Source organism: Helianthus annuus, chromosome 6 (assembly GCF_002127325.2).
Source record: "Helianthus annuus cultivar XRQ/B chromosome 6, HanXRQr2.0-SUNRISE, whole genome shotgun sequence".
In the NCBI taxonomy this organism is placed as follows: domain Eukaryota; kingdom Viridiplantae; phylum Streptophyta; class Magnoliopsida; order Asterales; family Asteraceae; genus Helianthus; species Helianthus annuus.
This window is the reverse complement of record NC_035438.2, coordinates 37610218-37621146: the sequence shown is the minus strand read 5'-3', so window position 1 is coordinate 37621146 and position 10929 is coordinate 37610218. Positions and strand designations below refer to the sequence as shown.

At 39.3% G+C, this 10929-nt stretch overlaps 1 protein-coding gene across 1 annotated transcript; it reads left to right on the top strand.

Moving 5' to 3' along the window:
* The first annotated feature begins 6347 nt into the window (after positions 1 to 6347).
* Positions 6348 to 8210, top strand: LOC110865143 (berberine bridge enzyme-like 8). Its single transcript, XM_022114359.2, has one exon. The coding sequence runs from the start codon at positions 6441 to 6443 to the stop codon at positions 8067 to 8069; it is 1629 nt and encodes a 542-aa protein (XP_021970051.1). The 5' UTR covers positions 6348 to 6440; the 3' UTR covers positions 8070 to 8210.
* Positions 8211 to 10929: the final 2719 nt, after the last annotated feature.

Sequence of the window (10929 nt, the reverse complement as noted above, 5' to 3'; positions counted from 1 at the left end):
ATTGGATCACATTGTGTTACCACAATTCCCGGAAGTGTTTTTCCCAAAAATTTGTTTGTATTGTCTTCAAAGACTTTGTCAATCAAAGATTTATTTACATTTTTAATTGGAAAAACATGATCTGAGTAGATTTTATTGTCTCCAACCAAAGTGTACAACACATTACTGCTTTTAACAGTAGACACATCTTTCTCATCAACTTTGACAGGATCAATCACTTGCTTTTTGACAGATGGAACCTCAGGAGTATCAGGATCACAAAGGATGTGATTCTCTCGTGGAATATCTACTCCCTTCATCTTGCTAAGTGATTTATCCTGATCACTTACAGCCACCTCTGATTCATCATCCGATGTCTCATAGTCCTCGATAATTGGAGGACTTTGCTTCATGGATGGTGAAGCTTCTTGTTCGTTAGAGGCTGTGTTTGAAGAATTGTCCGGTTTGAACCCAAGGCCAGTGGTAAACTCCTCAACATCAAGAGGCACACTGGGTTCATACCGAGGCATTTCTTCCTCATCAGGCATCTTGGTATAGTTATTCATCAAGGGGGGCGGACATTTGTTATACCCTATGCCTTTCTGATTTCCTTTTAGTTGTTGAACATCGATGATGTGATCAAGCACAAATCGGGAGTTAGAATAACTATCCAATTTCTGTTTGATCGCATCATGTTCGCATTGGGCAATGGCTAATTGCTTTTTAGTTTCTTCCACAGTGTTAATATATTCATTTATACTCACTTGTTTGTGGTAAACTACTTTGTTAACCTCGGACACATTTTTCTTTAAAGTTTCTATTACAGATTTAAATTCTTTTTCATTCCGGGTTAAAGCCATGTTTGCCTCTTTGCATTTCGACAATTCAATAACCAAATTCTGGTTATGACTATGAAGCTTTTCTGATTCAAGCTTCATCTCTGCACATGATTTGCAAATACTAGGGGCAGGAGGTTCAGAAGTTACCTGACTAGTAGAGGCTGAGCCGTTTGCCATAAAGGCAGATTGAAAAGAAAAAGCTCCATCTTCAGAAAATATCTTTTCCATTTCCGTTGATGTAGCAGCAGCCTTCCTAATCAGAATTGATTTCTGACATTTAAGCTCGTCAGCTTCATTCAGAAGATCCTGAATATCTTCACTTTCTTCCTCCTCATCAGGCTCTGAGTGATTATCCCCAGAAACAGAGCCTTCTTCATCCGAACTACCAGAATAACCAGAACTGTCATCGCTTCCAGAAGATTCTTCTTTTTGAACCTGCTCGATGACCTTAGCATACAGTGCAGTTCCACTTCCCTGATCACCTTCACCAAACTGAACTGACCAGTCACATCCTTCATCAGCTTGAACAGCCAAAGCCCGATTGTGATTGGTAGCTCCAGGCTGTCCCTGATTGTTATTCACTGCCACCATCCTTCTCTCACGGTTTTCTTGTTGGGCATTCACATTTGTCTGTTTTCTGAAAGGGTTGTGATTGCCGTGTTTTGTTGGTCGAGTGCACTCACGTTTAAAGTGCCCTTTCTCGCCACAATTAAAGCACGTGACGGCATTAATATCAAACCCATACTTCGTGTTTTTCTTTCCTTCCAACGAAGTTCTTCCAGTTCGTGCCATGAAATCTTTTGCCCTTCTAACCGCACTAGCAAAAGCCCATTTAATATCCATCAACTCCATTTCTTCCTTGTCGATCTGATCATAATCTTCATTGGTCATGTTGATGTTTCCAAGCTGACCTGCTACCAAACCACAGTATGCACTGACCATGGTGTTGATAATTTCCATGTGTTCCTTAGCGACTTCAATGCTAAGGTGTGAAAGATTTGAGTTGTCGACTCGGATTGTGTGATGACTTTGGGGTTGAGGTTGAGGATTGCTTGTATAGTGAGCTTGCTGTTGTTGTTGTTGAGGTTGTGGTTGTGGCTGTGTTGGAACAGGAATATAGGACCTCGGATCGAATTGAGGTTGTGGTGGAGCAGCTGTTGACTGAGGAAACGGAAAGGAACTTGAACTTGTATTGGACACAAATGCAGTCTGCAGCTTAGGTTGCTGTTGCTGAGCTGCAGCAGATCTTGCCAAAACATCGAATCCTGGAAGATACATTTCCGTATTCTGAGGAGCTGGAGCACGCCTTGCTTTCCTAATCTCTTCATCATTTTTATGTTCCAGCTTTTGAATGAACTTATAGATGTTGACTTGATCTAGAGTTCCAGTATGCTTCAACAGTTCAATGAAGGAACTCCACTTTGGAGGTAAGGCGTCAGCAAATCTACTCACCATTTCTTGTTGAGTAGCGACAACTCCCTAAGCACACATCTCGCTAATCAAATGATAGAAACGTGTGATCATATCATTCAGAGTCTCGTTTTCCAAAAACTGAAAAGATTCAAACTCTTTCTTCAACAAATCATGCCGAGATTTTCGAGCAGCTGCATTGCCTTCTCCTCTAGCAACTAAGGCATCCCACAATGCTTTCGTGGTCTTGCAATATGAAAACTGATGGTAGATGTCTTTGTTGAGTGCTTGAGTAAGTGTGGCAAAGGCCTTTTTCTCCAATTCATAAGCCTTCTTGTCATTTTCAAGCATATTTGCATAACCCTCTGAAGTTGACGCAGCAGTTTCAAGATTAGTATTGAACGCATTGATGAAACACGTCCAAAGATCAGTGCTTTGCCCTTGAACATATGTGTGAAAACGGTTTTTCCATGATGGAAAATCGTTCATATGGTTCAACTTAGGTGGACGATTGTTGCTGCCAGTTTCACTTTCACTAATCAGAAGGTTCTGAAGACTTTGACTTTGATTGGATACCAAAGCCCATTGACTTGGACTAATTGATGGCTGTGGAACCATACTCTTTGCCCAATCTGCAGCAGTGACTAACTCTTGATTGTTTCGTGAGTCCAAACTCCAATCCCATGGACTTGTACAGCTCATTTTGATCAAATATTAATTACCAAACCTACACACCACAAACTGTTAAGTACAAAAACAGATATGAATTGAAAGATGCAACCTGTTCGAAAGATCAATACTTGTTCGAATGATCAACAGGGTTCGAAAGATCCTTGTTGAGTTTCGAACAAAGACTTCGAAGGATGACTTCGAAAGATTGACTTATACGAAGGATCCTTATCTTTCGAAAGATGATTTCGAGAGATTCTCCTTATGTTTCGAACACAGGTCTCGAAAGATGACGCAATGAAAGATCCTTATCTTTCGACTGATTATCACGAAAGATTCACAGTTCGAAAGATCTATATCTTTCGAATACTGATCTCGAAGGATTCACAGTGAAAGATCCTTATCTTTCGAGATGTATCCTTATCTTTCGGACAACCAACTTACGAAAAGATTCCAACTACGAAGGATAACCCTTAGACTTCGAAAGACTACTCGAAGGATGCTAATCTTTCGAGCTGTCTCCAATCGAAAGGTGATCTTTCGAAATCGAAAGATATCCTTCGGAAGCTTACTGACACACTGACACGAAAGGACAGGTTGGTATACCAACTTTCGGCAGAAAGGATGTTCTGCCACCAACTTTTTCACCAACTTTTTGACTTTCAAAAAGTTTACCCAAAATGGCAACCTTATCCTCAAGTTCAGTCACCGGAGACAAACCGGAAGTATGGCCGGAAAGTTCAAAGTTTCACAAAACGATTTTTATGTTACCCAAACCGACCCCGAACACTCCCGATAGGTTTAGTATCCGTTTTTCAGTTTCAAAATGCAAGGAAACAACCAAAAACGAGTGCTAAACCAAGTGTCCAAACACACACCAAAGAACTCGAACAAACCGGTTTTAAACAAGGTAAAGAGCGAGGCTCTGATACCACTTGAAGGTCCCTTTTCTCGGAGGATCGAGAACAAACCTAAACCTTGTTATACTAACCCACTAGCAAGTGCGGAATCCAAGCTAGTAGGCAAACCGGGATGAAACAAGTAGAGAAACAAGCACACAAGATTTCACCGATTAACACCACTGTATTAATACGTATGAAGGTTTACGGTTACAAGCACAATGTTTACAAAACCAAAGATGTAAACTCTCAAGTGTGTGTGTGTGTTTCCAGCAGAATGCTCTCAAGCTCTCTATCTCTTGTCTGTGTGCTTAACTGTCTACCGAAACTCAACACATGCATGGGTATATATACCCAGCTCATGAAGTCTGGATCGAAGGATCCGATAGATGGTCCGAAGGATCATCTATCGATCACAAGATGTTCGAAAGATGAGCATTGACCTCGAAGGATCATCCTTCGAGGTCTAATCAGTCGAACCATATCTTTCGTGCACCTCGAAGGATTAACACCATCCTTCGAGGAACTATCCTTCGATCAGAACATCTTTCAACATACAATCTGTTGTCCAAGTCAAACCGGAGGATGGTTGACTTGGTCAACTTACAACACAAATCAGGACATCGTTACATACAGACCGAATACAGACAAAGTACAGACACAAGTGCACCAACAAAATGTTGAGTGATACATAGATATTTTCAAGACTTTTCAAAATGAATCTAGGGTTTTTCATGGCTAATTTTGTTGTCTAGATTAAAATTACGTTACTTGTAAACTCTAGTGTAATTATTATTACTCATTTTTTAAATGTTGGTTTCACTGCAGGAGTTCATCATCGGTCAGTTATGTGAAAGAGATAAAAAATAGAAAGAGATATTGAGGAACATGTGTCCTTGAGTTTGTGGAGGATATATATGTAATTATACACATTAAATATAATTTGGTTATAACACTAAATAATAATTGTATGTCTACACATGAGGGAACATATGTGATAAATAAACTATTAGGGTTTTCTCTCGCTACACAATGAAAATTCGGTCGGTTTTGATTAGGTTTGTTATGGTAGCTAGGTATGCTATTAGTGCTCGGTATAACAACCAAAAGAGATAACTCAAATCAAAATAATGAAATGATAAACGACGTCACTTTATTATATGTAAAAATACTAAGCTGTAAGACAACTTTAATAACATGTAAGTTTGTGTTTCAATTACTTATTCTTTTGAACATTAGTTCGTAGATGTCTAGGATAAATACAACACTTGCAGATCGATCCTCCAACCTTGTTAATTATTATTATTATTATTTAGTTTTGTATTTTTGTTACATCTACTATATACATGAGCAAGATGATCACCTCCTGTTCTCCCATGTAATTTGTCTTTGAGGTTTGATAAAAACCAGCCATGTCAAGACTGTTTTTGGTATCCTCAACTTCAACTTGCTGAACACCAGATAAGGAACCAATGAGTTGAACATATTATCGCAAATCTTAGTTTTTTTCTCCTTTTTCAACACCTTGGCAAAAGTCGAGTCGGTAATCATTGAGTGCACATACAAAGTTTTTTTAGAGATCAGATACAATAAAAAACAAACGATAACAAGAAAACAGTTGTAATAAACGAATGGACCCTGGCGGCTAAACACAAGGGGTTGAAAACAAAACTGCAAGTTGGGTGAATTTGTTCAAAAAAGCACGCTAAAAGTGACTAATTTTTAAATCGAGTCCTGACCACTTCCTAATTACAAAAGGAAAATATATCATTAATAAAATCGAGTCTTCACTGCCTAATTACTAGGACTGCAAACAAACCGAACGAACACGAACAAGACCTTGTTCGTGTTCGTTTGTTAAAGAATATATATAGGTTCACGAACAGTTCATGAACACTTATCAAACGAGATTTTATGTTTGTGTTCGTTTGTTAAGGAAATAAACTTATTCATGTTGGTTTGTGTTTGTGTATTAATTTTAGGCAACCAACGTTGATGAATACAAATGAAAACAAACAATAAAAAACACGCGTTCTTGAGTAGATCATATAATACACTAACACTTACTAAATACTTTATTTGTCACGATCTTGTAATATTTAAATAGAATATAAAAACAAAATACTAATGAACTATCGAACACGTTACCGAACGTTTACGAACATAAGTGAATGAACGCGACCTTTGTTCATGTTTGTTCATTTAGCTAAACGAACGAAATTTCTTATTCGTGTTCGTTCGTTTAATAAACGAATGAATACAAACAAACTTCCCACCGAACGATTCACGAACTGTTCGCCGACAACCCTACTAATTACAAAAGGAAAAACATATTATAATCAAGAAGATATAGATAATTATTTGCGCCTTGCGACTTGTGTGCGCAAAAGACATCTGTTCATTTAATTAATGGCTGTTTCGGTGTGAAGATAAGTCAAAGGCTAGATCTCCTTTTTTGATCAAAAAGGTTGTTTTAGTAATTTCTCAAGAAGATAACCCAATTTCCCCGTTTTTTCGTCCATATCGCCTTCTCATTCATAAATAGTTTCTTTGAATGCCATTAGACTCACCAAACCCACCAATCGCCTTCTCATTCATAAATAGGTTCTTTGAATGCCAATAGACTCACCAAACCCACCAAAACATGAATAACTCTTGTTCAGTGTTCCTCTTAGTTCTTTCTCTTTCTTTTTGTGTTTCATTTGGAGCATTGTCTTCCATTTTCGATGTTACTTCAACTTCCGAAGATTTCATAACCTGTCTCCAATCCAACTCCAACAATGTCACCACCATCTCTCAACTCGTTTTCACCCCGGTCAACACTTCTTACATACCCGTTTGGCAAGCTGCAGCCGACCCTATTCGGTTCAACAAATCCTACATTTATAAACCATCGGTCATCGTTACTCCCACCAACGAAACCCAGATCCAAACCGCTCTTTTATGCGCCAAGAAACATGGATACGAGTTCAGGATCCGGGACGGTGGGCATGACTTCGAGGGCATCTCATACACCGCGAACGCTCCGTTTGTCATGCTTGATCTCGTCAACATGAGGGCTATAGAGATCAACGTTGAAAACCGGACCGCGCTGGTCCAGGGTGGCGCTTTGCTTGGTGAGCTCTACTACACTATTTCTCAGTTAACCGACACCTTGTATTTTCCAGCTGGTATTTGGGCTGGAGTCGGTGTTAGCGGGTTCTTGAGCGGTGGTGGGTATGGAAACCTGTTGAGGAAATACGGGCTTGGTGCCGATAATGTTTTGGATATTCGTTTCATGGATGTTAATGGAAACATTCTTGATAGGAAATCGATGGGTGAAGATTTGTTTTGGGCGCTTCGTGGCGGTGGTGCTTCCAGTTTCGGAATTGTTCTCCAGTGGAAGCTGAATTTGGTTCCGGTGCCTGAAAGAGTTACTCTTTTCATGGTGAGTTATACTCTCGAGCAAGGTGCGACGGACATTTTCCATAAATATCAATACGTGTTACCGAAATTTGATCGTGATTTACTCATCAGAGTTCAGCTTAACACCGAGTATATAGGCAACACCACTCAGAAAACCGTACGAATATTGTTTCACGGTATTTATCAAGGCAATATTGACACACTGCTTCCATTGTTGAACCAAAGTTTCCCAGAGCTCAATGTGACACGAGAAGTCTGCCAAGAAGTACGAATGGTCCAAACCACCCTTGAGTTTGGAGGCTTTAACATCTCTACCCCAACATCGGTTCTAGCAAACCGGTCAGCAATCCCCAAGCTGAGCTTCAAAGGAAAATCAGACTATGTCCGAACTCCAATTCCCAAAAGCGGGCTAAGAAAGCTCTGGAGAAAGATGTTTGAAAACGACAACTCACAGACTCTCTTCATGTACACATTTGGTGGGAAGATGGAGGAGTACTCAGATACAGCAATTCCGTATCCCCATAGAGCTGGGGTGTTGTACCAAGTGTTCAAGAGGGTGGACTTCGTGGATCAGCCTTCGGACAAGACCTTGATATCACTCAGACGGTTGGCTTGGCTCCGAAGCTTTGATAAGACTTTGGAACCATACGTGACGAGTAACCCGAGGGAGGCGTATATGAACTACAATGATCTTGATTTGGGTTTTGATAGTGCTACATATGAAGAAGCAAGTGAATGGGGAGAAAGGTATTGGAAAAGGGAGAACTTTAAGAAGTTGATCCGAATCAAGGCTAAAGTTGATCCGGAGAATTTCTTTAGACACCCACAAAGTATACCGGTTTTCTCAAGACCTCTCTCAGATATGTGAAGCTAGGAGTCAAGAGTCAATTTCTTTTGTGTTTTGTTTTTCTCTTGAATAAATTGGCAATAACTAGGAGTCAAAGAGTAAATTTCTTTTGTGTTTGTAGCCTTATATTATAATAATCTAAACTTTTTTATTTTATGGCAATAACTAGGATTTAAGAGTAAATTTCTTTTGTGTTCGGAGCCTTATATTATAATAATCTAAAATTTTTTATTTTTATAAATCTTATCTTAATATATATAATAATAATATGATAATAGAGCAATGGAATGAACAGTATCAGTCAAGCCTGGCACGTCTTCATTGGACCACAGTGAGCAAGTGAGCAGCTTGGCGGCATGTGATGGTATTGACACGTTTCTTTTTACACACATGTTAAGAGCATGTATAATGGGGCTGTATGTCGCGCCATTTTCTCCTATATATAACGCCCCCATAGCACCTAGCACACCAGGACGGGCGGCGTTATGGGGCAAAAAAAGGGGTAGCGCTATCTCCATAGCGGCTGTATGGGGGCTTGTTTTCAAAAATGGACCAATCAAAAAAAGTTAAGTGTTTTTTAATTAATTAATAAAAATGAAAATTAATAATTAGGTAATGATTGGTAGGGACTTTATGACTACGGGCTCTAGTGATATAACGCCCCATAAAACCCCTATGTGACGTGGCACGACACGTGTCGCATAACTAACACAAAGGGGCTTTATGACTACGGATGGCTTAAGGGGTCTTGCTTCCCCAAATTGCCTGCCACCCACTCACACATTCTAGATTCCGAGATCCAGAGGGAGGGATTGGAGAAGAGATGGGGGAGACGGAGTAGGCTGCTGCCATGCCTTCGAAGGCAGCGACGATGACGAGATGGAGAGAGGCAGAGGAAAAGACCTAACGAGGACTGTAACAGTCCTCACAAGAATCGTGGATGGCAGCTCTGTCGTGAGGTTTCTGCAAAAGCTGCAGCCGGTAGAGGCAGCGGTGTCACCGACTCCTCCGCCACGTCATCCACAGTCCTTGAAGATTGGCACGATATCGCAACTTCTTTCCGGAGGTATTGCCGGAGCTTTTAGCAAAACATGTACGGCTTCTCTCGTACGTCTCACTTATTCTGTTTCAGGTAATTGTTATCTGTAATTGTATCACCTATGTATTTAATTTGAGATTAGACCCAGATTTTACGGTTTAAAGTATGATAGGTGATTGGGATTTTAATTTTTAATTTATAGAAATTTTAGTAAAACTCATACAGTGTTAGAAGCAAGGATTTTTGAGGTAATGATGGTGATTCTTGATAGCTTAACAGTGTAGATGTAGTTTGATTACTTCAATTCAATTCTTTGTGGAAATAACAAAGCTTTTTTCTTTTCCTTTTTGGATAAGATGAATTTCAATGATCTTGATTTGGGTTTTGATAGAGCTACTACATATGAAGAAGCAGGTGTAAGGTGTTTGGGGAGAAAGGTATTGGAAAATGAAGAATTTTAAGAAGTTGATCTGAATCAAGGCCAAAGTTAATCCCGATAATTTCTTTAAACACCCACAAAGTATACCAATTTTCTCAACACCTTTCTCAGATATATGAAGCTAACACTTTGGATGTTTTTTTTTTCTTTTTCTTGAATATATTGGTAATAGTTAATTAGGAGTCAAAAGTCGATTTCTTTTGTGTTTGGTGCCTTGTATACCAATTATTTAAACCTTTTTAATTTTCGTAATGTTATAAACCAGACATTTTAGGTCCAACCCATTACTTATGAGCTTTAGGGTTTATAGTTATGTATAACTGTATATCGTAATGTTGTCAAGAATGAATCATAACAATTCAGTTTTATCTCTATTCCTCTTTGGTTTTTATCATGTTATCAGCACGAAGACTCTAACCAACTGAGATTTATCGGAAATCAATCACAAGATTTGGTAGCCGTTTCCCGTCGCCGGCCACAACACATATTCATCAGACTCTGTTTCTGTTTTGTGATTCCGAACATCTTCGGCTCCTACATCCAGGTACATGTCATCATAATCTTCACAATGTGTTTTCCAAGTTTTTATACAGTATATATATCCAAAGGATGCAAATAAATTTCGATTTTACAAACCGGTAATCGGTAAAGGTTTTTTCTATACTGCAACATTCTTTTTCACACGCAAACAGAAAGAGACAGTAAGAATACTAATGTTTTTGAATTGATTTAAAAAATTTGATCCTTTGGAACATAACAAATGAGATTTCCGATATGGGTTTTAGATTGCCAGGATAGGATTATTTAATCAGTACTTTAGAACAAACAAATCCCATAAATTGATGTTTCCCTCTAACAACCGGCGTTCACTGCCACTTCGAAACTTTTACTCCGGTGATCGTCCTCAATCGCCAATCGCTAAACAACACCGGTGACGGTTTCTCTCGCGTTTGACGGTTTCAATCCGCCTCTTCGCCGTGACGGTGGTGCCTCCCCTGTATCACAACTAGATAAAACTGACGCCTACGAATGGTTGCCGGAAGTTAAACCGATCGAAAACTCCAATGTCAGGCAGATTACACCGGCAAATCCGGTCCAACGTCAGTTTTTTATAGATCTTGTAGGATCGTTGTATGACCCGAATGAGTCGTTCAGAAGAGTTTTGGATCCGAATCAAAGGCGGAATCAATGAAACGGACAAGATAACAGCTTGATTCACTTATAATATGTCTCTATTATTGTTGTAATAGTGTTACAGCACCTCGAGACAATTTGGCAGCACTTCGGTACCAAATCAGAAAAAGTTACAAATGAAACGGAATCACAGGTATATATAGGCGTGTAATTCCGTGTGGAACTAACAAGGTTCGTTTCATGCGGAATTAGCTTGAGCTAATTCCGTA

What these genes read in the sequence shown, in the direction of transcription:
- LOC110865143 (XM_022114359.2), top strand. Translation starts at nt 6,441, where the DNA reads ATGAATAACTCTTGTTCAGTGTTCCTCTTAGTTCTTTCTCTTTCTTTT.